Below are 25959 nucleotides of genomic sequence, written 5' to 3'. Positions count from 1 at the left end.
CTGCAACAGAATGCAATAGACTGAGACACTTTTTAATGAGGCAAAAATGCCACAAAATAAGTCATAATGATAACATCATAATATCTTCTAAATGGAACAAAGATTCTCAAAATTACCACTATCAAAACACAAAAGCAAAGTTGACCCTTAACTATACTAACAAGCTGCTAGAAATGTCAAATATATTTTTGAACCAACATACAGTACAAATTATTATTATTTATTGGGAAATAAAATTCTTCTTTTGGCTTTACACTAGTTTCTCCTCAAGAAATAGTTAAAAGACTGGCCGTTCATGTAAAACAAGATCAAGAATATAATGGCTCTGACTCTGATGAAATCCTCTGTGGACCAAAACGTCATTGAATTAATTTTAATCCCCAAGAGGAAGTAGCTAAAAGACATTTTTCATTTCAGTCTGTACAAATAGTATGAAATGCTTTTAAATGTTTGTATTGTGTCTAACTGCTATTGTCGGTGTTTTTAAACCAAGCATCTTATTTCAGGATGGCTTGGCTAGATATTATAGTTTCAGTATTTTTTTTAAAGGAATGTCTCCCGTCAGATGAACACAGGATATATATATTTTCCCAGTTTGTCGGGTTTTGACTGAATTACCTTGTGTCTGGTGGTTAGTGGTTCTGTTTTGATACTTAGATTAATAGACTTTTTTTGTTTTATGTGTGTGGCCTGCAATCTTTCCCCTTAATTACACCTACTTACTTGCTCAAGTATCACCTGCACTCACGCTACCAATGACAGACTTGACTGTGGGCGAGTCCTGACCAAGGGCATGACCATGAGGGAACAGAGAATTGTGTTAGAGGAGGCAGAAGTTTTGCTTGCATTAGCTAATCGCCTATCAGTGACTAACATAGTTTTCAAATCCATCTCTGACTCAAACCTGAGGAAAACACAAAGAGATAAGAGACAGATTGGAGAAGGCAGAAGGGCTCAGTGACAGTAGAGCCAGTTGAGCTTCCGGCTGAGGAACAAAAACAAGCTCATAAGATAGATTTTTGGCAGTCTTAGGAGGAAGTTACTTCGTCCATCAAGACACACTCATTCAGAATGAGCTGAACTCTTTTATGGCCACAATGCAACTGACAATTGAGCCAGCCAACACAATCAAGAAGATCATTGTCACCCTCTGAAAGAGAGAGAGAGAGGTATCCAGGAAAAGGCCACTTCTAGTTTCTTCTCCATGATTGTTGTTTCCAAGTGAGGGACCGCTTCAAAAATTTATTGGACAATGGGAAAAGCCACAAATGTTTTTTCTGCTCTGAGTTGAACTTTTTGGCAACCTGACGTGTTCAGAGTGCTCCTGTAAAAATGCAAGGCGCTCAGAGCGTCTAAAACATGAGGCACCCAGGGCACAACAAAAAAAAATTAGACGCCTCTACCTGTAAAAACCACATCCTGTTTGATCAGGGTCTAACCCAACCAAGACTACTCCAGGATGAGGGCAATTGTTGACCTTGGTCCTTCTCACCCTCTGAGAGTACAATGCTTTTGAACCAAAACATGGACTTGAAAGCTTATGAAAAGTCCAAAGACTTGTAGATATGGGTCTATGGTCTCAGCTTTAGTATATTTGGACAGCTTTCAATAAGACTATGGATAAAAGAAACACAACTCTCAAACTGTTACTAAAAAAGCTGTTCACACCATTTTTGCTCTGGGGGACTCATCTGTGATTGTGAATATATGTCTAAAGCTTAAATTCTTAACAAGTCCTATACATGAGGAAAAAAAACAGAGTATCGTATATAATATTACTATTGTATTAGAATTATAAAAGGTAATGCAATTAACTTTTAAGGAAAATGCGGCTAATTTCTCAAACTACTGAAAAATTAAAGAAATAAATCATATTGCAATTATTTTGGCAGATATTGCGATTGTGGTATGAGTCATAATTTCAGTTGGAATTGTCATTTTTACATTTCATTTTCACTGAAAAAACTAACAACAAACAAGCATGTTCCTTTAGCTCTGGAGAATATGATTTGTAGGCCAAGCAATCTCTGTAGCACCACAATGCTTAATTTATGGTATGTTGTGACATACTTACCTTTATGAAAAAAAACTGAAGCTCCTGTGGTTTGGATATTGCACTTAGCCATATTTCAATTAATTGTTAAGCATTTCAGAGGAAAAATATATTTTTCTTGCATGTATGAGATAGTTGTGTAGCACAAGTCCTCCAGTACACTGTGACTAGTGAAATATAGTAGCCATGTAAAAGACAAAAATCTAGATCCAGTCTCAGGATGTCAGGTGGCATCTCATTCTTTCCAAGTTACCACACAAATACAGCCAAAAATCATAAATGAAGCTCAAACCAAGAAACTCTGTCTGGCTAGAAAATATGTAAGTAGGGAGCTTTGTGTTTTCATCTTTCACTTTTCAAATATATGTTATTTGCTATTTTATCAAATTGTTGTCATGTTTTAGTTTAAATAAACAAGTCAATGGTTGACTTGCTTTTACTGTTAGTGCCAATGTTTTTCAAAATTAACATATTACCAGGGTTACCATCGACCTCTTTTCATTATGTCATAAAAATAATGTTATTACTTGGCCTTCTTGTACTGGGAGAGCAGTGCCACTATCTGTTTAATCCAAAATGTAATCCTGTTCATTTCCTGGAGAAATCCAACAATTAACTGTATAATGCAGCATAAGAGTTCAAAGTTGTTTCAGTGATGGTTTGATATGTTATGGTAAATCTACAAATGCTCATTGTGATTATAATTTATTAATACAATAATATTACAGTACTATATACAGTGCATTTAAGAACAAGGATAAGAAAATTAGTAAGGTAATATTTTTTTCCAAGTATGAGATATAAGACATCAAACATCACTTCTGTATTAGATTTGTTTTTACCATTGAACACGATGACCACAATAAGAGATAACAAAATCAATGTCAAACACGAACTAACCGCTGATCAATATTTACAAGGACTTCAGTCATAGAAAAATAGAAAGGCAGCAGTGTGTAAAGAGGTGAGCAGAATTTTGATAATGATCATAAAGGTGTTGATGCACTAAAAAGAAACTAGTTCAAATTTTAGAAGTCTTTCCTGTTCAAATACAGTAAAATTACAACAGCTGGCCTGCAGTAGTTATCCCCATTATGATGCTGACAAACAAGACAAATACTGACCGACCTCTACTGTAGCTGCTGTGCAAGTCAAGTCAGAGTGCAGTACAAATACACAATGTACTAAATAACATTGTGTTGCATTTACTGTGTTTTTGCAGCTGAAAGTGCTCCAAGCACTGGATCTGTCCTTTATAATAATATATATAAAATATATGTATTTCTGGTGAAATCCTTCGTTATAGTAACTCTCAGCACAAATATCCATCACTTGTACACTAGATGTCATCTGTGTGGATCTCAAGATGCAGCAGTTACATACACAGTTACTTCAGATCAACGCACCGTGGACCCGAAATGCTGACAGTGAGCAGTGTCATGTGGATGTTCACCTCTCATCTTTTCATCTGAAAGAATTCCGTCATCCACCCTCTGGTCATCAGTAGTAATAGCTTCCAAAAACTGCCACTGCACAGAACAAGCTGTCCTGAAGAGGTGAAACAAAGAGAATTGAAGAAAAAACTGTCTTTGAGAGGTCTGCCCCCCCATTCTACTCCCCTTCCCAACAGACTGATCAGAACAAAGCCACCTACGTTCATGAAGACATCTTCTGCATAATTGTCTGTGTCAGCATCCCACAAACACCTGGAAGACATCCTAAAACACAAAAATAAAGAAAGCTTACAGATAATAAAACATGACAAACTACAAGCCAAAAATGTGTTGAGTCAATACCCATGTGGTGCAGAGTCAATAAGTTTACTTGAAACCATCTTCATAACACAACATTTTTAATTTCACTGGTTATTTATAAACATTGATTATGTAAAAGTGAAGAGCAGAGCTGAGCTAATTTGACTACACTACTGCAAATTATTATCTGATGCTGGGCTATCAGATGCTAGCTACTGCGAATGAAAAATTGCTTGAATAATGCTATATTAAAACTTTAATCACAGCAAGAAAGAAGGCAACATTATCAGGAAATATTAGTTAGATAATGCCTTCAGCTCATTGCCAGTGAAAATTTTCTAAAATGTTCTAAATACTGTATACTGTAAGGACACTGAAGTGAAAGTGCCTGTGCCACTCTGTTGACAAGTTCTTTGCTGTAGAAATACTATGAAGCCAAAAATCTCTGGGTTCCTCTCAACCTGTCGTCAACAGACAAGAAATGTATCACTTGTTCTCCCCAGACAACATAGTATACCACTAAACTATACTGTTTTACAAACTGTAACAGCTAGTTTGTGTTTACCAGTACAAAATAATCACTCACTTGACTCCCTGCCCCCGTTGTTCTCCAATGACCACCTGCACGACCAGCTTATATCGGTCAAATCCTGCATCTGTTGAAGAAGAGAAATTAGCTATAATAGTTGTATATAAATTTGCTGTGTAGCATTCAATTAAGTAATCGTGGTTTGTATGAGGCAACAGGAGGGAGGTTTTAGGTGCTGACGCATACCAGCCAGGCCAAAAAAATTCAGTAACTTTATTACAGGAGATGGTGATAAGAAAGGTTTACAGGCAGGCCAGCAGGCAAGCTGGTGGGCATAGATAGAACAAAACAGGTAACAGGATGGCAAGAACACTAACAACATGCAGAACATGCATGATGCAATGATCTGGCAAATGACAAGGGAAAGACAGCTGACATGAAAACTATGAGCTCCTGAGGAAATGGGGAGCAGGTGAGCAGGTGGGTGTGGGAGTCAGGTGACCAAGACAAAGAGGAAACTCCGAGGATATCTGGTGGATGAATGGAGAGTGGCAGGGGACAGGGGAGAATTGCAAAAATAGACAGGGCTGAGACAATGGTGACTTGAGTCGCAAAAAAAACATTTTACTAGAAGCAGTTTTTTTTTTTTTTTTTTTTTTAAAATGGGAGATATTTTATCTGTTAACTATATTTGTAGAGACAAATATCGTTATATTCAGCCTCATTCTAAAAATTTCATTTTTATCCACTTAACATTGTACTTGTTTCCATCTCTAAGGGATTCCTGTACTGCCAGCCACACCAAATGGAACAATATATTTAATCTGTCACCCTTAACAACAGAGAGCATCAATAACTGAAAAGGACATGTTCAAACGAAAATAATATCACTTTTTCACTATTCTAATTTTGTTTGTGCATTACCTTACAATGAATTTAGCCAATATCAGACTCTGTACTTCCATTGCCATTTCACTGGTGTAATGAATGTCAAATCAACCTGTGAAATGACACAACTGAGCAACACTTCTTCAGTTTTCCTACTCTTATTCAAATAGGTGTCTGGATCACAAGAGAGAGGAAAAGCATCACTCACTCTTCACTTTGTCCTTAATGCACTCTGCCAGTGAACGGGACAGCCCCGAGACTTCCTCTGTGTCGTACTTCAGTCCAGACAGTCGCTCCCTCACTATTTCACGAATGCACTCCTTTACAATGGCTGGTTTAAACCTAGAAGATTTAACAGTGAGCATCATCAGGCTCCCACAGTACATGTAGAAATCTCTTAATAAATGATGGTTTTACACTTGTATCAATGCCCCACATCATGAGTAATATATTATATTGTAGTATATATCTATTCATTTCCGTTGTGTGCTTTAAATGCAATTCTTTGAAGTGTTGAATTTGAGTGTTTTGGTATAATTTCATTGTATGCATTCCTGAGGTTCCTGCAGAAGACACCTGAGGAAGTTCAGTAAACTTCTTAACCCAGGTCAACAATGAGGCAGATAAATGCATTAACACGGCCACACATCATTTACCAACATTGGGCTGGAGACTGGAGGGACTTTAACACTTTTCCCACATATGTACACAGCTAATGTTATTAGCTATGTAACAAACCGTCCGTTAACTATCGCAAGTACTAGCAAGATAGCAAGTAACACTGGAAAACACTGATATAGTGGCTAGCGAGCAATCTGTCGTCAGCAATGAACTCGTTAGCTGAAAGCTAACGTTACCCGCTAGAAATGATATCGAACCACTTTGACCAACTCACTTGTGTTGATGATTAGGTCGTATGAGGTATGTATCTGACCCCTCCATGGCGAGTTAATAGTATGGCTTCAACAGGACGTTGCTAACGAGCTAATCTTTGTGGAGTTATAACCGTTACCATAGAGACTTCTTGTCCTTGTTTCCTGTTTCAAAATAAGAGTATGGTGAATACTTCCGGTAATAGAAATCAGTACATCGTGGGGTGTTTCCTATAAATTTAGTTCTGTTAAAATCTTTTTTTTTTTTAATTGAATAGACTTGATTCATCTTTCTTTTTTTCATTTTTTTTAAATATTTTTTTTATTCCTCCTTCTGACTGATATTCTTTTGAAAGCAGGTGAAAACGCCCAGGAAAACCCAGGAAGTAGAGGCATACAGATATTAATGATCCCACAGAGTTAAAATACACATAAATTCACATCTGACTGGAAGCTGTCTTGTGCAGTCACTGATCTGTCTGATCTGTTGGCCTCTTAGCGGCTCCACTGTAGCAGTTTGGGGTTAAGATCCAAGGGCACCTCAGTTTCTGCTATATGTTTTGCAAATATCAACTCTTCAACTCAAAGATGTTGCCTAAACCTCTGCCCTAAACCAAACTGCTTCTGTCTTCTACTATATGTATTTCTGTCTTTTATCAGTAATGTTTAAGAGGAATCAATATGCCTTCTTTTTATCTTTAGTCACAATTTTCTGTCAATGACAAGGAAAGCCTTACTTGATATAATAGTCTTCTAAAATGTTACTATAACCTCCCCATCTCTTTCATTTCAACCCCCTCCTTTTACTCCTACATGAATCAGTATGAGCAGGGTGGTATTCAAAGAGGTAACATGGTGCTTCCAATTAACTGAGGTTTTCATCATGAGTTCTGAACTCTTCTGCTTTCAAGGCCTCTTCAGCTGCAGTCAAATCTGAACATGTCTCATTTGGATTCACTTGCCTGACGAAAGGAGCACAAAGTGCAATGATTTCAGGAGCAAATTAAGATTACTGTTTGGATCTAAAGATCAGTGTCTGACTTTTACAGCAATAGGGATACTGGGAACTTTACACCATCCATATCTCCCATTTCTCAAATTTCAAATCTCCCACATACTAATTGAAAAAAAATGTTTATAGATTTTTCCACATTACACCGTACATATTAAAATTGGTGTTTCTTTTTATTTCAATCCAGATATATTCTTTAGTATGTATCACATACAGTATAGGTCAAATATCTGCATAATAACAAGGGTTCCCCTGGCTGCACCATCCAACATCTGCATAAGCTAAATGCAATGCTAGAAAATACTAGCCAATTAAACAACACAAATCCACCGATTCTCTTACAAATCTACATGAAGCTCTATTAGAAAAATTAAAGTTGCTTGTGTGAATTTCAAATCAATCATGCTTGTGTCAAACAGCCAAAGGGGTAAACAAAAAGGCTTTACATGTCTGATAATATTGAAGCTAATGGCTGAATGCTGTAGTTCATGACATTCAGTACTAATCATCATTATGTACAGGTCCTTCATGAGGTACAAATTTCAAATTACATTAATCGAATTACTCGCCCTTCAGACATTAAACCTGCAAATGATGTTTTTTTATTGGTTTGTTACAATGAGCTGCTAACAACAGGTGTCTACATGCATTGTTCTCCTGGAAGAAATTCAGGTTTACGAGTTTAATGTTTAATTTTAAGCACCATGTCAATAGTATGGGTATGGGGGGACCCATACTATTGACATTTTTACATACAACTGTATATAGGTGCACTGTTGGATGTGAGGCAGAAAACCTTCAGCAGGTGGCAGTATTTCACAAACACAACTATGGAAAACTATAAGTTTCCATTTCTCTTGCAGCCTGCCTCCTCCTGACTAGTCAGTAAATACACACACGTAAAAACAATTGAGAGCGTGATCTTGTGATGTTGTGATGAATCTAAAAAATAGACTCTGACCTCCAGGCATACAAGACCACAATGACCCACATAAACAAAGAGTAGTTACATTTTCTTCAGACTGCCTAGCACATACTACTTTTCTGTGTATACTTATCTTTCTCACAAGTAGACTATTCAGTGACTAATTGTATTTTTCAACATCTGACTGAGCAACACAAGCCTTTCCCCCATCTTGGTCATTTCCTTAATAGTGAAATTAGATCTGAAACTTAAGGAAACCAATTTTAAGTTTCGTTTTCCTCTAAGTTTCAGTTGAGAGGCTGTTGTGTCATGCCACAACCTGTTTATTTACTGTACAGATCAGCTGTTAGACACACAGACACACAGACACACACTCACACACCAGCACCATTGGCACTACCAGGATGGCACTATCAGAGTGGACACTCATCTTCCAGAATGAAGCAGAAAATCTCTTGCATGGAGACTCCTGGGATCTGGAGTTTGATTCCTCAATTGTACCCGAGCAACCCCAGTATGGATGGCAGCAATACATCAGGAACACAAGTGCAAGGTCAGTGTGCTGGACTACTGGTGATCATTGCAAATTATTTTTATACAGACAGTCTGATATATTGTAGGTTAACATAAAAAAATTGATGGACCCCTGTCTACAAACGTAGACCTTTTATTTAAATACTGATCAAAGTTTACAAACACGATACACAACACATCTACAATACAGATGTTTTCAGTTGATGATAAATATTATGCTCAGTGTAAGCATTATAGAACTGGCTATAAGTGTTGGAATACTTAAGATATATACATACATATATATATATATATATATATGTGTGTGTGTGTGTGTGTGACACTGTCACACAGAAATGACAGAAATATAGAAAGTTAATAAGAAAAGGGACTTAAAGACTTTAAGATATAAATAAGCACTATGTCCATAAAATGTATTAAAGTATTAAGGTGTGTGTGTGTGTGTGTGTGTGTGTGTGTGTTTGTGTGTGTGTGTGTGTGTGTGTGTGTGTGTGTGTGTGTGTGTGTGTGTTTGTGAGAAACTTGTGGTTCAATTCAAAGTTAGCTGGTAAACATAAACAACAGGATGTTGTCAGGATGTTTTCTTGCAATAATAGTGACTGATCACAGATTGTGAACCAATAAAACCAGTACACACACATGTAATAGCATAGTTAAAATCTTGCAAATAGTTTTGTTGTTATGGAGGGTGGTAAATCCATAGCATAGTCCTACACTGTTAAGGTTTGAATTAGAAATAGGTAAGGAATTGTAAAGAATATAGTATGTGTTTAAGTAGTGATTGAGTAAGACAAAGAGGCTAGGCCTGTTGATTGACGTATATTGTATGTTTAATCTCCATGTTTGCTATAATTTAGAAATATGTGCCAACTGTCATTTGAAGGTTTGAGTGCACTGAGTGTCCAAGAGGCTGGCCTTCCAACCGAGTGATGGTGGTATTCCACATGCGCCTGATGGACGGGAAGGGCATTGTCAAAGTGAGGCGCTTCCGTCAGAACTGCAAGAATTGCATTGCAGCCCCAATGGTAGATCCCAGTATCCCTCCAGAGAACATCATCATCCTCATGAGGAATCTGGTGAAGAAGATTAGAATCAAGTGCTACTATGAAAAGCTGGATCAAGGCCACCATAATCATCACAAGATGGATGTCAAGAGTCCTCATGAGCCTGAACATTGTGAGGGATGTATTAATGGCGTGTGTACAAGAGATTGAGCTGAGCTTTCTGATTCTTCAGTTTGTTTGTTTTTTTTGTGTTTTATGCTCATACTTCGACTCTTATTGACAAAAGCAACAGTTTTCCCAGCTGATGACCCGCTTCACTGTATTGCTTTCTCTAACCACATAGCTTCTTTTTTCTTCATAATTTCTTTATAATAATAATCAAAATGTAATGGTGATGTATGTGCTGTCAGCTGAATAAACATATCTCCAAGGAAAAATTTATTTGCAATCTGAGCATAAAAAGAAACATACTGTGACAGCATTAAAAACATTTAAGATGCGAGTCACAGACACATCAAAGACATAGCCTACATAACACTTGTGTGTTTACCAGCCCACAATGCTCCAGTGGATGCATGTGCATTCTAGACTGCAAAAGACAGAATAAAATATGTATGACATGTCCACTAGGAGTTCTGTCAGAATTCCTGGGCGACGGAACACACGTCATTAACTTTGTGTTAGTGACTCACGTTCGAGTCCTACCAGATATATAGTTCATAAAACTGTAACATGCAAGGGCATCTATATAATTTCATGAGTGGTTCATAGTCTCAATCACCTCAATTGACAATAGATAGTGACTTAAAAGTCACTTTTTTAAATGAAAGTCTTCAAGACCGCCACTTTAAAAACTAAATTGATCTGTAAAGAACATTATTCTCATTTTCCACCGAATACTTGAATACTCACTATTCAGCTTTTATTAGTTGTATTTCATTAATCAATTGCAAAGAGGAAAATGGGACTGAGGATCCAAAAACATGATACTTGCCACATTACTTCCTTTGTGCTGGAAGGCACAAACACACATATAAATACAAGACCTGCACAGCTGACACAGCCAGCAAAAACAGCAAGGTGGAAGACACAAAGAAAATAACCCACACACATTATCTCTAACTGCTCCCTCTATTTCACGCAAACATCGCTGCTGCCATGAGCACTTAATAGCCTCACAGTTTCAACAAATTCAGCAGTGTTCTTATTAAAAGTTACAATTTCGATGTGGCAGGCTTAAATACAAGCGCGTAGGTTTGTATATGTACGGTTGGGATGTGTCCTATACCAATATTTTGGGAGGACATAATTGTTCCTACCAATATTTGAGAGAACTCACTGTTTGCAGTGACGTCATATGTGTCTTCCCAGAGGTTACTTCTCCACAAACGATTTAGGCATGGAAGCATTTGATTGGCTGAAAGGTCAGGGACTATCTGGAGGCTCATGTCATGTACAAATATTTCACTTACTGCAAACACAGAGGAGGCGAGAGCACATTAATGTGCTGACAACGTTAAGTTATCATTGTCAGTCCAGATCTTGAGCATGGGCAAAAATATTGTAATTTAGATTAGCTATTGCCAACATTTTGTCCATGCCAACTTGTTTTCTACTTTGTAGATAATGCCACCAAAAAGAGACATTATAGCTTTTTCACCATCCAGGGCATAATAATAAGTGATAATAATAATAATATTATAATATAATAATAATAGGTGAACACACAGCCACTGATTTAAAATGAAAACCTGCTAGCTACCTGACCTCACCAGCCTTTCATTATTAGATAATTAATATAAAGTTGATACTGATGCATCACTGGATGAGCAGCATTTTACTGTGGTTTTAAATGTGAAATCAAGAGGGGAAGGGGGGAACTGCAACATTGGCAGGCCAAATGAATATAAAAATGTTGATGCAAAACTGTTGTTTGTTTTTTCTCTCTTTTCCGTTCACAGTTTTTTTAAGGAAATTTCTTTTAATCCTTGATCTGTTACCGTGTGTAGATTTTGATTCAAATGTAAATAAATACAGGTAAATGCAGATCACATGTTAATAAACCATTCTGTTGAGAGGATTAAAAAGTCCTCTTTGTTTTGGAGGGATTGTTGTGTCCCTACCAATGCTGAACCCAAACCTACGCCCTTGCTTAAATGGACTATTTATGTACATTTGTAGTCAGCACTATACACTCTGCTGAAACATAATGAAATTTTGCTAGAGGTTTGGCGATTAAAGCATCATGAGTTGGATCAGAGTTGTGCAAGCTGTTTAATTTTGATGGACAACAATAACACAACATGAAAAACAGTTGGCTGGCAGGAGGTAGGCGCTGATACCAGAGGACACCTGTTTCTCACAGAACAAACACACGTTTATTTGCATTCAGCCAACAGGTGTGACAATGATGCCGCTGTGGTCAGTCTTCACCATCTGCAAGTCACGCTCTGATGTACCAAACATTAACTGCGGTTTTGCTTTGTTTTGTATGAAACCACCTACATGAAAAGTACCTTGCAAAGTTTTCCATTTCCCACATCATTTGCCAGTGGCACGATGTATATCTTGGCCGCTAAGGATGAATTTAGTCTTGCAAGAGTTGGTCTCCCAGGTAAGTATCAGGTATGCATTTTCTGTCTGGTAGTGGTTATTTATAGATCAACTCAGCTTTTTTAGACTCTTCTGTTCATACAACTTAAACCAAATGTTCCCGTAAAGCAATATGATGATTATTCTGTGTTCCCCAGTAATCCTGAAGAAAGACAAAGATTTAACTGTGGACATCATGGCATCCAAGGATACTACACTGAAGGTAAAGTATAATTTCCTATTGCATATTCTGTATGTAATAAAGTGTTATTTCTGAGGTTGACTACAGCATCAGCTATAATAAATCTCCTTTTATCTTTTCCCATAGAATCTATAACAGTTTTTAATCTGTCTTCATTCTAGTGGCTTCTTCCATTATACATGCCCACTCTGCTTATGCTAATTGTTTCACTGCCAGGTAAGCTTTTTGGTCAGCACAATTTAAATAGAGTCCTGCTTTGCCCAAAAGAAATATCACCAACAGGGTAGCATTAGCCACAAAAAGAAATGGTGCAGAAGAATGTAAACAGTATGTATCATATATCTCTGCAATATTGTAAGCTACAGAGGGATTTAAATTCCTGAATATTGTGCAGTAGCTTGGAAAGCTAAAACCACACCCAGATTGTAAAAATCCACTTTTGTTGGATTTGTTTTACTGAAAATCACATCAGCTGAAGTTTGTTAACACAACTAGACTTGTTATCTTTGAATCCATCAGCTCCGTGCAGCGCCATCATGGTGAACTGCTCTCAGCCAAACCAACCTGCCCTGCTGGAGGCTCTGACACCATTCTTTAACCTGAGCGCCATACGACCCGTCATGAACATGGCAACCATAACCAGGGTCCACACCGCCTTCACCTTGTATGGAATTCTAGGAGTGGTATGTTTAGCTCTCAGTAGATAACCACAATGAGTATTGTATATTAGACAGTATACTGAGTTGTATATCAATTGTACCATTTATTATTTTATGGCACTCTCTCTGAGTAAAACTCTTCAGGTGTACAGTACAGCCGCAAAATCACCAACAAGTAATTTGCATAGCGTGTTGAGCTTTTTAAGTGTATAGTTTAAGATCATATATTTTATATTGATAAGCAATAAAGATTCTCTAGAAAAGCTATACTCTCTATAATTCTGCTTTTGTATTCAACCAAATTCCCTAACCTGAATTAAGCCAGATGCTGAGCTCCACTGAGACTTCTTTGAGGATCTGTGTGGTCCCTAAAGAACGCATTAGGAATTTAGGAAAGACTGACAGTGTTTTCCTGTCTTAAAGCAACTCCCCTTTATCTTTCAGGATGAAAAGTCTCAACTCTTGATCACTTACCTGTGGCTAAATTATGTAAGTATTGCAATGATCCATCTTAATTTCTCAGTCAGTTGTGTGCTATAGGAAAAACTGTGTGATATACTGTGTAATAGTACTAACTTAGAGTGTACCTGCTCTGTGCACTGACATAAGTTTTGTTTATTTAGCGGTGGGAAAATGAGTTTGTCAGTTGGGATCCAATCCAGTGCGGCACCGACAAGATTACTCTCCCCAGAAAGAAATTTTGGTTGCCAGACATCGTTATCAATGAATTGTGAGTTGCGTCATACCAGACCATTTATATATAAAGTCCAAGTCCATTCATTCCTACTGAAGATGTAAATCTTGAAAAACTGTTCACTAACTTGTTTTAAAGGGGACAGTAGTTTCCCCAAAACAGCTGGGCACTGTAGTATTTAGCAAATATTGCTCAAACTGCATTTTACTATTTTTAGCTGTGGAATAATATATTTTAGATGCTCTTGTGAGCATTTGCAGCATTATTTTTTTCTTGGTCTTTTCATGGGATTTGTGGACAATAGGAAAATCCAGAATATTTACAGCGTTATCCTTCAAGAGAGCAAAAGTTATGAATATGTTTTTGCTGTCCTACATGAGACAGAGAACTCTCAAAGCAAAAGAAGCCAGTATGAGGTTACAAGTAAATGATATGATTATAGACTGATTATAGACTCAGCTTTGTTTCAAATTCAAACTTTTGTCCATAAATCCAAACTCTGAAATGCAAACAGTTTCCTAAACAGCAGAGAAATTTCCACTCTTTAACACTATTGCTTTTATTAAAGGTGCCATACTTTTTTACTCATGACTCCTCTTCTCGGTCTTGTCTTGAAGTATGGATGAAAACACAGCCCCAACTGTCCCGTACGTGTACCTGCATAGCAATGGTACAGTGCGCGATGCTCTACCGGCCAAAGTTGTCAGCTCCTGTAACCTCGATATCTACACCTTCCCCTTCGACATACAGAATTGCACTTTGACTTTCAACTCATACCTCCACCTTGGTAAGACACTTCACTGTATGTTCATTTCCTTCCTTTAAAGATTTTTTTCAACAGCGGAGGCACTAGATAACACCATCCCCCAGTATCTCAGGAGATAGTTGGGGCTCCCCTGGTCCTTCAGCAGCATCGTCATGTACAGCCATTCCACCAAGCTGAAACTCCAAATTAGCAACCTATCAGAACAAGTCATTCAAGCCAGGGAGGTGATGATATATCGCAATTCCTCTGATGTCAAAGTCAGTATCCTGGTAAGGACTGAGAGGAAGTGGTGGCCACAGGAAGCTGTAGACAGAGCAGAGGCATGGCTTAACATCTTGGTGGGCAGTGTGGAGGTGGGGCAGGCAGTTTCCCAAACCATGCTACAACAAAACCTGTGTAAAGGAGAAGCTCCAGTTGGTGCAGGATGAGATATGAACAGAAGTGGAGCAAGAAAGCTTCAGCAAGATGGTTGGTATGTGCAAACAGGGCGTCCGGACAGAGCTCTGGAGAGCCGAAACATAGCACATTAAGTTTCTAATCCAATCAGACTGGCCAACCTGCATATCCGGGGCATGGCGACCAAGGGGTCCTGATGAACTGGCCTCTCAGGGTTATTGAAAATTGATTGGAAAATTGCTTACAGTGATGAGCTTTGAATTTGCAGGATAACATATTTCTCTACTCTTCTCTCTTCAGCAACAGACATAAGGATTGTCCTAAACAAACCTGTAGATCACATCACAGAGCACTCCAAGGATGTTATGACGACAATGGGGGAATGGGAGTTGCTGGATATCACCTACCACAAATACAGCATAAATACTGATGTTGGTCAAATTGATGAGCTCGCATTTCATGTACGTTGATTGTACTGTCTGTCCAGTATTTATCTGGGTTCCAAGCAAGCAAACTTATGTTATGCAATTTCTTTATTCATTATTCCATCCAAAATGTTTGACCTAATTGGCATAATTCCAACATGCAATATTTAGTCTGGTCTGTTAAACCCAGACTCAAACCTGAAGTATGTCATGCAGGACTTTGAACTCAAACCTCACACATTTGTTCTGCTCAGTTTTACTCCAGAATAATAAGGATCACACTGTATTGAATGAATGTAGGCTTTATCTCAAGCAAAATTGCAATTCTTTTATTATTGTAGTACAGACTCCCTGCATGCCAATCAAATTTCATGTCATTTTGAATAATATAAAGTTATAAAGAGGACTTAAAAACACCCAGAACAGTAGCCATCTTGAACATCTTTGTGGCATTCTGTCAGAGAAATGAGCAGCAAAGCTGAATTAAGTTAAAAAGAAGTCAAGTTTACAAATGTGAACAGCAAAAGTACCTGACAAAGTGCTTGTTTGGTCTTTTTTGTTTTTTTTTTATTCTTCCTTCTGCAGATCAGAGTGAGACGTCGTGCCACCCTATATGTAGTGAACTTGCTGATCCCCAGCTGCTTCCTCATCACAGTGGACATGTTCAGCTTCCTGCTGCCTCCCCAGAGTGTAGACCGATCCTCCTTCAAGATGACCCTCATCCTGGGCTACACCGTCTTCCTGCTCATCATGAATGACTTGCTGCCTATCACTGGAAACACAATACCCCTTATAAGTCAGTGTTATTTACATTAAGTAAATGCTCTCATTACTGTTTTATTGAAACCTGGTACAGCAGCAGTGTTTGTCACCTTTAAATTTGAACCATTTCCCTTGACGTTTGATTGAGAGAACTAAATTGATAGCAAAGCCAATGTTCTGTAGAATTTCTATACAATAATGCAGCAAAGTCTCTGACCCTGAAAATGGTGAAGAGAGTGTTCAAAGTCTTATCAGTCAACCTTTTTTCCATCATATTTAAAGAGCTACAGGTTTTCTTTCTTAAAAAAACTATGCTGCTCTTACACATAAACATTTGGGGCAGTTAGTCAGGCAAGTGTTACAGCTTGATTTCCATGCCCTTATCCATAAACAGATATTGTGGGCAGAATGTGTTTAGAGTCAAGTGTAATTTACATGTGCTTTTCCAGAAGGTGTATAAAGAGGTTTACATTTTTGACCAACATAGGCAACTGCTGAATATGTAAATAATAAGTCACATTTTTACAGGGTAAAACTTTCAGTGGTTCTGGTCTCACTTTACACACACTCTCTCTCTTGTGTACCTGTGTCAGACGTGTTCTTCTCTATCTGCCTGGCTCTGATGGTGGCCAGTCTACTGGAGACTATCCTCGTCACCCACCTGCTGTGTGGCTCTGGTGACTTCTCCCCCGTCCCCCGCTGGATTCAAGTGCTTGTTCTGCAAATTCTGGGCCGTCTTGTCTGTCTGTCTCAGAAGACTCAAGGTTCAGGTATATACTGTAGATTATTGGCAGTTTTACAGTGGTTAAATACAGTGCATAAGAAATGTAGAAATGTAAGATTTAAGAAACTGAGATCAATGTGATTGTTTGCACTAAAATGTCAATTGAAAAAAGAATAAAAGCAACCACATTTAAGAGGTAGATATAATGGATATTGTCTGGACTGTTATTTTAAAAATGCCAAACAGACATGGAGCAAAATGTTGTGGTGGCAAAGAGTAAAGCTGATGAGGAGCCTCCAGAGGAGAAGGGCCCAGTGGTGGAGGACAAGGCCCTGCAGGAGCTGAGGAGCATGTGCAAGGACCTCCAGGCTCTGCGCCTCCAGGTGGAGCAGCGGGATGGTGGAAGCCAAGGCTCGGAGGAATGGATCCAGGTGGGTTTCATCATAGACCGCCTGCTGTTCGGCCTCTACATCCTCTTCATATCAATCAGCTTCATTACCATCATCATTATCTGGGTGACCTCATACAGTCAGTAGACAACTGCTGTCTGCTTTGAAGCACTCCATTTATGTGGCTTGTCACATAAATGTTTCACTCAACTTTTGATCAATATGTCAAAATCTTGTAATGTTTTAGATGACTGTCTTACATTTATGCAATACATACTGTATATTCTACAGTTAATGTATTACTGTTATAATAACAAATGGTCATATCATTACTATTGGACATTAAATTAGCTCCACTACAATAACAAGATGTAGTTTTAGCCTTTTGTGTTTTATTGTGCAATTTCAAAATGGAGGAAACCATTGTGTGCAAAATAAAATTACTTGGAAAAATTTCTTTCAGTTTTTGATGGACATTTATTTTGAGTATAATAATAATGTTCCAATTTTTTATTTTTTTATTTTTAATTATTTTTTTTAATTTCAATATTTATATTGTTGGTGAGTGTTGAATCCTAACATTAGCAGTGCTAACACTGCACAGAAAAATAACCTAAACTAAGATAAGCTAACATAATTAGAAAATGTAGTTACCTGCTATCAGTGACTCCACCAAAGCTAAATCTAAATCTAGCAGTCAAATAAATGATAAATAGCTGCTTTATTTTGATCATATAGAATGTGATCATAATTTTAACAAAACTTTTAACAATAGGAAATAAGGAAATAATAAAGTTACTACATGCCCAAAAGTATGTGGACATCCAATTACAAGCTTTGGAAACCTGGCTTCATTCCACTCGCACTGATGTTTAGCAATATGGCCTCGCTTACAATTGGTTTTCTGTGGATGTAGTAGAGGTCAGGGTTCTACGCCCCAAAGCTTGAAGTGCATTGCCGTCTAAAATATCTCTCTGTGCTGGCCAAACATACGTGGTTATCAAATTCCATTAAATATATGTACACACTTGCAATAACATAATAAGCCAACTCTACACTTAAAAAGATTAATGTGTATTTTAATTAGAACTAATAGTCGGTATAGTTAGAGTAAGAGTAAACATACTGTATTTAATGGAACATAAAGAGCATCTCTGTCTGTCATTTTGTTGGATCACACTTCAGGATTTTGTTTTCAGAAAGACAAATAAAGAGATCACAATTTTTACTTTTGCATTTGCACCAGCAAAAATCACACAGAATTACCTTCAATATTGGAAACCTTAAACACTCACACTTTCTCGTTTTGGTTTTAAATTTACATCAGGATGTTATGTAATGGTTTCCTACTGTTGTGACTTTGTGGAATTCAGGTCTTTTCAAGCATGTTGCATTTTACAATAACTCATATCTACATGTAGATGTAGGTCTAAAGTGCACTTACATCAACCAATAAATATATATTTATTATATATTTTTCAATGACAGTTGCCACTTAGATCTGTGAAGACAACTTAACAGAACAGCTCTCACAACCGGCTCACCACTCACACTAACAACCACTTTTAACCCAATGTTAATGTTTTTAGCGCCGCCGACTGAAAGTCAAGCCCTCTAAGCTTCTATTCATCCTCATCTCTGTGCTCTTGCATGGTAAGTATAGCTCCTATTATACAGTCATATATTTAGAGATCCTGCTTTTTAGTGATGTTCAAAACTTAACTATGTCACAGTTATAATTCAAGTCACTTAGAGTATGTAAAGTGTCCAGTACACCTTAGAAAACTGAGGCTACTGTGTGCAATCAAGTAAAAAAACATATTTATTAAAGCCAGGTTTATATGAAAAATACACCTGTGTTGTCGACAAAGATAAGCTGCAGAAGAAAAAATGGCCAAGATTGCAAAGTCCAACCTCAGTGTCACTGATTTTAACACCTGCTTGAGGTAAGTTTATAGGAAGTCTGAGTTGTTCCGCTGTGATATATGGCAACTAGTTGAGGGTTGTATCACTAACTACAGTTAGGCCCAGAAATATTTGGACAGTGACACAATCTTCATGATTTGGGCTCTGCATGCCACCACATTGGATTTGAAATGAAACAACTACAACGGAATTGAAGTGCAGACTTTAAGGTTTAATTCAAGGGGTTGAACAAAAATATATGATTAAACATGTAGGAATTGTAGCTATTTTTATACAAACACTCCTCATTTCAGGGGCTCAAAAGTAATTGGACAAATAAACATAACCCTAAGTAAAATGTTACTTTTCAATATTTTGTTGAGAATCCTTTGCAGACAATGACTGCCTGAAGTCTGGAACCCATGGACATCACCAAACGCTGAGTTTCCTCCTTTGTGATGCTTTGCCAGGCCTTTACTGCAGCTGTCTTCAGTTGTTGCTTGTTTGTGGGTCTTTCTGCCTTAAGTTTTGTCTGTGAAGCGGTTTTTCTTCACCATGGAAAGGATTCTGCGATCATCCACCACTGTTGTCTTCCGTGGACGTCCAGGCCTTTTTTAGTTCCCAAGCTCACCAGTGCACTCTTTTTTTCTCAGAATGTACCAAACTGTTGATTTGGCCATTATTTAGGCCAACATTTCTGCTATCTCTCTGATGGATTTCTTCTGTTTTTTCAGCCTCAGGATGGTCTGTTTCACCTCCATTGAGAGCTCCTTGTTCATGTTGTGTGTTCACAGCAACAGCTTCCAAATGCAAACGCCACACCTGGAATCAACTCCAGACCTTTTAACTGCTTAATTGATGACAGGTTAACGAGGGAAGAGCCCATGCAGCCTTGTTTTTTTTTTTTTGCAGCCTTCTGAGTCAATTGTCCACTTTAACTTTATATAATTGAATCCCAAATATGTTTTGGTAAACAGCTAAAATAACAAAACTTGTGTCACTGTCCAAATATTTCTGGGCCTAACTATATTTCATATCACTCATTTTTCAGTCTGTAGTGCTGCTAACTTCACCTGATTGCCTGTTGTAATGTTGTAAAAACATTTAAAACAAAATGACACAGGGAAATCTAAGTTAACTAGTTCGATTTGTGAGCATTCATTCTTCAGGACAGAGGGAGAACAATGAGACCGGGCCTTCTGCAGGGATCGGTCACTGAAAAAAAAAAAAAAAAAAAAATCTAAAAATTTAAATTTAAATTAAAAAACAAAATTGGCCATAGGATATTTCTAAACCATGCTGACCCACCATCATTACATCTTTTGCCCCTCTGGTGCTGTTTAAGGACTCCTGCTTTGTGAAGGTTACTTCATTTATAACTTACATTACAATTAGTAGCCTTTGACATTAGCTGTAATTCGGTGCAGCCAATGTGAGGTTTCCTTTAATGATGACCGATTTCTTCTTTCCACTGTAGCTAGGTGCAGCCCGACCATGCTGAACTGCTCTCAACCTAACACGCTTTCCCTGCTGGAGGCTCTTCAACCAGTCTTCAAACTGAGCTCCATTCGACCTGTCATGAATATGTCAACCATTACCAATGTCAGCATTAGCTTCACCATGTTTGGCATTTTGGGGGTGGTAAGGGACACTAAAATCAATTCAGTATTCAGCCATATTCAGTTGCTTTTAAGTGTAAAGTCAACTTTATAATAATGAGTTCATCGAAATGTCACTGGTTCTAAAATCTAAAAACCACAATGATCATAACAACTTTCCATACAAGAAAACATCTGTAAGGAAGGAATACATTTGACCAAATGCTCGTTCTTTTTCAGGATGAAAAGGCCCAAATCTTGACAACATTTATCTGGCAATCTTTAGTAAGTACTTTGCAAGCGATTTCACAGTTTACAAGCAATGATAGGGTTGTTCATCTCTCTCCAGGCTTGGGAATCAGAAAACAGTGTAACCTGATGGGCCCATTCTACTGTGTACCAACAACAGAGAACTGTAATCTACCACAAAACTAATCAGATACTGTAACTTATTAATGGCAAAATAAAAAGTTTTCAGTAAGAAATAATTAAGACAACACTGCTGCTTTTCAATTTTTTCATCTTTTAAAATGGGAACATATGACATTTCAAAATATAACAGGCTGGTCATACCTGCAACCACCTGGGCTACATTATTCCCACCAGACATCACCTGAAAGCTCTAGTTTTATATTGTATGTAGTCAGGTATGTATTTGTTGCATCTGTATTATTCGTGTTACAGATGTGGAGAAATGAGTTTATCAGTTGGGACACAGAACAGTGCGGTTCTTCATGGATTACAGTTCCAAGAAAACTGCTCTGGGTACCAGACATAGTCATCAATGAATTGTAAGTACCATCTGTTGTGCTTAGCCTGAACTGTGGGGTAGCTTTATACACTTCACTAACCTGATCTCCATTGATCCCCACCAAGCAGCGACCTCCAGGACCGAAAAATGAAGCCAACATGCAAGTGCCAAAAACTATAGTTCCTTGAATGAACACTTGAGGCTGGCTCCAAAAGCGAGTCAAAACATATATACATATTATTTACGCAATCAGCAGCCATTTGATGGTGGGCAGGTTGCGTACAGTGGGTTCTTTAGATGTTTTTTGATGATAATAATTGCCTAATACAGCTGGAAACAGGTTATTAAGAGTGGGGAAACACCCCCCCATTTAGCATTTATCATGAGTTCATTTACATGGCTTATAACACTATAATTTAGTTTAATTCCTGGTGCAGGCACCCATAAGTAATAAATGCGAATATGGTAAAACACAGTTATATATCCATAACATAAAATATGTCTTCAGAGGACAAATTGTAGTTGTTGACAAATACTATACATTAATTAACACCTCACCAAAGCTTCTGTGTATGGGAATGTGGGAATACATGTTCAAGGCTTCAGTACAACACAAGACTGTCCACACTTTAACCTCATTCATGCCAATGAGTCATGAGCAGAATATACAGTATATAGAGAGAAAGTATATTATCACATTTACTGGGTTTTGCGTCTTTTCTCATTCTGCAGTATGGAGAAGAATTCAGCTCCATTTACCCCATACAGCTATCTGATGTCTGATGGTTTCGTTATTGATGGAAAGCCTGTCAAAGTGGTCAGCTCATGCAGGCTTGACATCTACACGTTTCCATTTGACATCCAGAACTGCAGCTTAAGCTTCAACTCCTACTTACACCGCAGTAAGAAACTGATTCTGTATTTTCTTTCTGTTGTTGTTTTAATAGATTGGTAAATTAGTATTTTTTTAATTTATGTAATTATAAAATGGATTAAATGTCACAAACTGTATTATATCTTCCTTTCAGTTACTGCCATGGAGATCGGCCTCATAGAAAATCCAGAGAAACTATTAGAAAACTCTAAAAAAGTGATGACAACTATGGGTGAGTGGGAACTAGTGGGAATCAAGATGAAGAAATTCGTTTTTCCATCTGGGGATGGCGACCTGTACGAGGAGCTTCGTTTCTATGTAAGGAAATATTACATACTATACTATACTGTAACTATTTAATCCCATATTGTACTGTTTTATCTATTTTATGCCTCTAAATGTTTTACTGTGTATAGTTTATATACAGTATAAGGTATTAAATATTATGGTTAAATAAAATATGAGTCCATCACAGAGCATAATATAAACTGCATTTACCATACTGAGGATGCATGACTATTATCATATAAAGTCATGTAAAATATATCATGCTGTAGTCAGCTTTTTGTAACTCTTAACGCAGTATACCACCAGCATCAGAGACATTTCGAGAAAAGTCATGTTTACCCGCTGCTGTGTATGTCGACTGTGCCGCAGGTATCAGTGAGGCGCCGGGCCACCCTGTATGTGGTGAACCTGCTGATCCCCAGCTGCTTCCTCATCACAGTGGACCTCTTCAGCTTCTTGCTGCCTCCCAAGCAAGTCGACCGGTCCTTGTTCAAGATGACTCTCATCCTGGGCTACACCGTGTTCCTCCTCATCATGAACGACCTGCTGCCTGTCACTGGAAACACCATACCACTCATAAGTCAGTTGCTAATTCCTTCATTAATATTTATTTCTTGTTGTTGGTAGTCAATCTGGCCACAACAAAATCCTAAATGTGAAAAAAAGAAATGCAAACCTCACATTGCTAATAAGTATATTACAAAAAGAACACATATTTGAAAATTGCTATCACAAGATGGATAAAACCTGCTGAAAATGAAATGAAATAAGTACTATTATCGTAACTGAGTAAATGCATTGTTGGCTCATTACATAATTTGACCATTTTGTGATTCCATTCTTTCATTCCAGTGTTCAAGACCACAGAAAATGCATTATTCATAGTTTAATGTTATCACATCTAAACTTCACTGCGACATTTCATATTGTCATTGGTCATTTTTAAAAGTGCTGGCTCCTGTTTATACTGTATATCCAGAATTGCACCCAGATTGCGGCGCTTCTTTTTTTTTCAAAATACTCATCTTTTTAAATTCCCTTTTATACAAATATTGCATTAACCAGAATGTATCCTCTTACTTTTGATGTTCCTATTAGGCTTATGTGTTTAGCATATGTGCTTGTTTTTGTTGGCGACTAGCTCATGAGTGTAATGGAGCATTTAGCAGCTAAACAGCACAATTTCCCTCAGGATATAGTGGAGACCAAAATCGGAAATAAAAGGAGGATAAATATTGGACTTTGATTCATCAGGAAAGGCAGAATCACGACTCTAAATGAATGTTAATGTTACTCTGTATCTGCCTGATGTGTAAAACACAATGCCACGTTCACCATATCAGATTAAAAGGTGATGATATTGTATGTGATTGTATTGTGTTTTCAGCTTGTTTCCACTGACCTAAGTGCCTATAAAATCACTTAATAATTCATTTTAAAAGGGACTTATTATTATCATCCCAGATGTTTTTCTGTCTCTGTGCCTGGCTCTGATGGTGGCTAGTCTACTGGAGACTATCCTCATTACCAACCTGCTGTTTGGCTCCGCTAACTACTCTCCAGTTCCTCACTGGATCAGTGTGTTTGTTCTTCATATCCTGGGCCGACTGGTACGGCTTCCTCCAAAGCCCAGAGATGTAAAAGACAACACAGTCATCCAAAATCCTGCAGCACAAGGTAGTATATCAGACCTGGGATGTGATTTTACACAGGCAAAATTATTCATGCAGTCATGTGCATTTCAACTAGCTTCAGACATTTTTGGACATGTTGATATAAACAGTCGAAGCTGCCATCACCCTCCTCCTGTGTCTCCTCTGCAACAGAACTGAAAGTCTCTTCTCTGGTGGAACAGGACAGCGGCGCTCCAGTGCAGAAAAGATCACTGAATGAGGACAAGGCCCTGGAGGAGCTGAGGAGCCTGGGTAAGGAGCTTCAGGCTCTCTGCCTTCAGTTGGAGCAGCAGCAGAGTGGAAACCAGGGCTCGGAGGAGTGGATCCAGGTGGGTTTGATCATAGACCGCCTGCTGTTCGCCCTCTACATCCTCTTCATATTAGTCAGCTTCATTACCATCATCATTATCTGGAGACAGTCACACAACATAGCCTGATTATCCTTTTTAGTCAGTAAGTTTGTTTGTTTTTCATATTTTGGAGGCATTTGTGAATTATTATTTGTACGAGTGATCTGCCAGTTCATATCATCATCATCTTCCTCTCCCCCCTGAAACCTATCATATTAATGTTGTCTGGCATTCCTGTTTGTACATTTTCAGGTTCTATATCTTCTCTTTTTCTGATGTTGTTTGCCACACTTTTATTGATCTAGGAATGGTGACATTCACAGTGGGCGATGTACATATTCATGAAACTTATAAACACAAGTTCCTCCTTTGCATGTATTATTTATATAAATATGTAAAACAGTAAAAGTGTGTCTGCCATTTTAGAAAAAAAATTCATTTTGAGAGTAATAAAATAAGCTGCCATGCCTTTATGAAAGTCGTCTCTTGCGTGTGTTTTTATGATTATATCGATTACATTCAGATGAATGAGTGAATATGAGTGGAATGCAAAGTAATGCTGATAACACTAAAAATACACTGGAGAGAATTTCATGCATCACCACGACCTTCATACATTAAAGTTCTTCAATACAATTTCAGTGGCTTTGTCTCGTGTGTGTGTGTGTGTGTGTGTGTGTGTGTGTGTGTGTGTGTGCGTGTGTCGATTCAAGCTCATCGCATGTTGATTTGATGTGTATGCTGACAATATTTGCTCAGGACAGGAAAACTGACAAAATTAACGGACTTTGTAAATGTAACCAACTTCTCATTAACACTTTAATGACATGTAAATAAAACAACAAACAGGGTTGTTTGTTAGACTCTCCAAATAGTTCAGAAGGAGGGAAAGACCAATCAAGGATAAGATGCACTATATTCTCGCCCCACTTTTTGCTCTGAAATCAGGGCTGCAAAACTGTTGATTGCAAATAAGCTTAGTTATTAGTGTTTGTATGATGAGTTTTTGTACCTGGAGGTTTGATATTTATAGAACTGTTTCAGTGACACCAAAAAAATGAGTTTTATTTTCATTTTCATTTTCAAGGTGTTAAAAACTATCTTGGTATGTTTTACTATCATTGTGTTTCTATTTAGTTATATCACCTTCTTCCAACACCCCCAGTGTGGATTGTGAACCTTTAGTTCTTGAAGGTCCTAACTAGTCTCTTGCATTGTCGGTTAAGCAACAAATATTTGCATTTTTTTTCAAACAACTGGACCTACAACAATCTCTCCTGCCCAGAGGTTTGTAGTACCCAGCACAAAGCTGTTTATGTGTCTTTACAGTTCTTCAGTTT

General features: G+C 37.8%; 3 protein-coding genes across 6 annotated transcripts in view; 2 read left to right on the top strand and 1 right to left on the bottom strand.

Annotated features, from left to right (window-relative positions):
- The window catches only part of dynlt2b (dynein light chain Tctex-type 2B), a 36762-nt gene extending 30507 nt beyond the window's left edge, over window positions 1–6255 (bottom strand). The window contains exons 1-5 of one of the 2 annotated variants that reach the window (XM_023399850.2): window positions 6120–6255; window positions 5433–5566; window positions 4394–4463; window positions 3708–3771; window positions 3507–3601 (exon numbers count right to left, since the gene is read on the bottom strand). In XM_023399850.2, the coding sequence (XP_023255618.1) occupies window positions 3554–3601; window positions 3708–3771; window positions 4394–4463; window positions 5433–5566; window positions 6120–6166 (363 nt within the window). In that variant the 5' untranslated portion in view covers window positions 6167–6255 and the 3' untranslated portion in view covers window positions 3507–3553. Of the gene's footprint in view, window positions 1–2742; window positions 3602–3707; window positions 3772–4393; window positions 4464–5432; window positions 5567–6119 lie in introns of those variants that run through there. The other variant, XM_023399849.2, reaches the window with a different exon arrangement.
- Window positions 6256–7974: 1719 nt separating this feature from the next.
- Window positions 7975–17637, top strand: LOC111650046 (5-hydroxytryptamine receptor 3C-like). Of its 3 annotated transcripts, none has more exons than XM_087172204.1 (10): window positions 7975–8606; window positions 12337–12372; window positions 12855–13048; window positions 13469–13513; window positions 13648–13754; window positions 14336–14505; window positions 15181–15341; window positions 15891–16101; window positions 16661–16837; window positions 17038–17637. In XM_087172204.1, the coding sequence occupies exons 1-10, from the start codon at window positions 8438–8440 to the stop codon at window positions 17325–17327; spliced, it is 1560 nt and encodes a 519-aa protein (XP_087028330.1). In that variant the 5' UTR covers window positions 7975–8437; the 3' UTR covers window positions 17328–17637. The 3 variants fall into 3 exon arrangements, with proteins under 3 accessions (XP_087028330.1, XP_023255614.1, XP_023255587.2); XM_023399819.2 differs by lacking the exon at window positions 7975–8606 and adding an exon at window positions 12527–12581 and having other exon boundaries at window positions 12298–12386; window positions 12885–13048; XM_023399846.2 differs by lacking the exons at window positions 12337–12372; window positions 12855–13048; window positions 13469–13513; ... (4 more) ...; window positions 16661–16837; window positions 17038–17637 and adding an exon at window positions 9451–11658 and having other exon boundaries at window positions 8166–8586.
- Window positions 17638–19070: 1433 nt separating this feature from the next.
- LOC111650049 (5-hydroxytryptamine receptor 3A-like) lies at window positions 19071–24706 on the top strand. The gene is made up of 6 exons (XM_087172212.1): window positions 19071–19126; window positions 22167–22336; window positions 22463–22626; window positions 22966–23176; window positions 24061–24273; window positions 24423–24706. The coding sequence occupies exons 1-6, from the start codon at window positions 19071–19073 to the stop codon at window positions 24704–24706; spliced, it is 1098 nt and encodes a 365-aa protein (XP_087028338.1).
- The last annotated feature ends 1253 nt before the right edge of the window (window positions 24707–25959 follow it).

The sequence above is a fragment of the Seriola lalandi genome, unplaced genomic scaffold (assembly GCF_002814215.2).
Source record: "Seriola lalandi dorsalis isolate HSWRI2012SDOR001 ecotype SW California unplaced genomic scaffold, Sedor1 jcf7180002052122, whole genome shotgun sequence".
Taxonomy (NCBI): domain Eukaryota; kingdom Metazoa; phylum Chordata; class Actinopteri; order Carangiformes; family Carangidae; genus Seriola; species Seriola lalandi.
The sequence above is the reverse complement of the archived record's forward strand: the minus strand, read 5'-3'. Positions and strand labels throughout refer to the sequence as shown.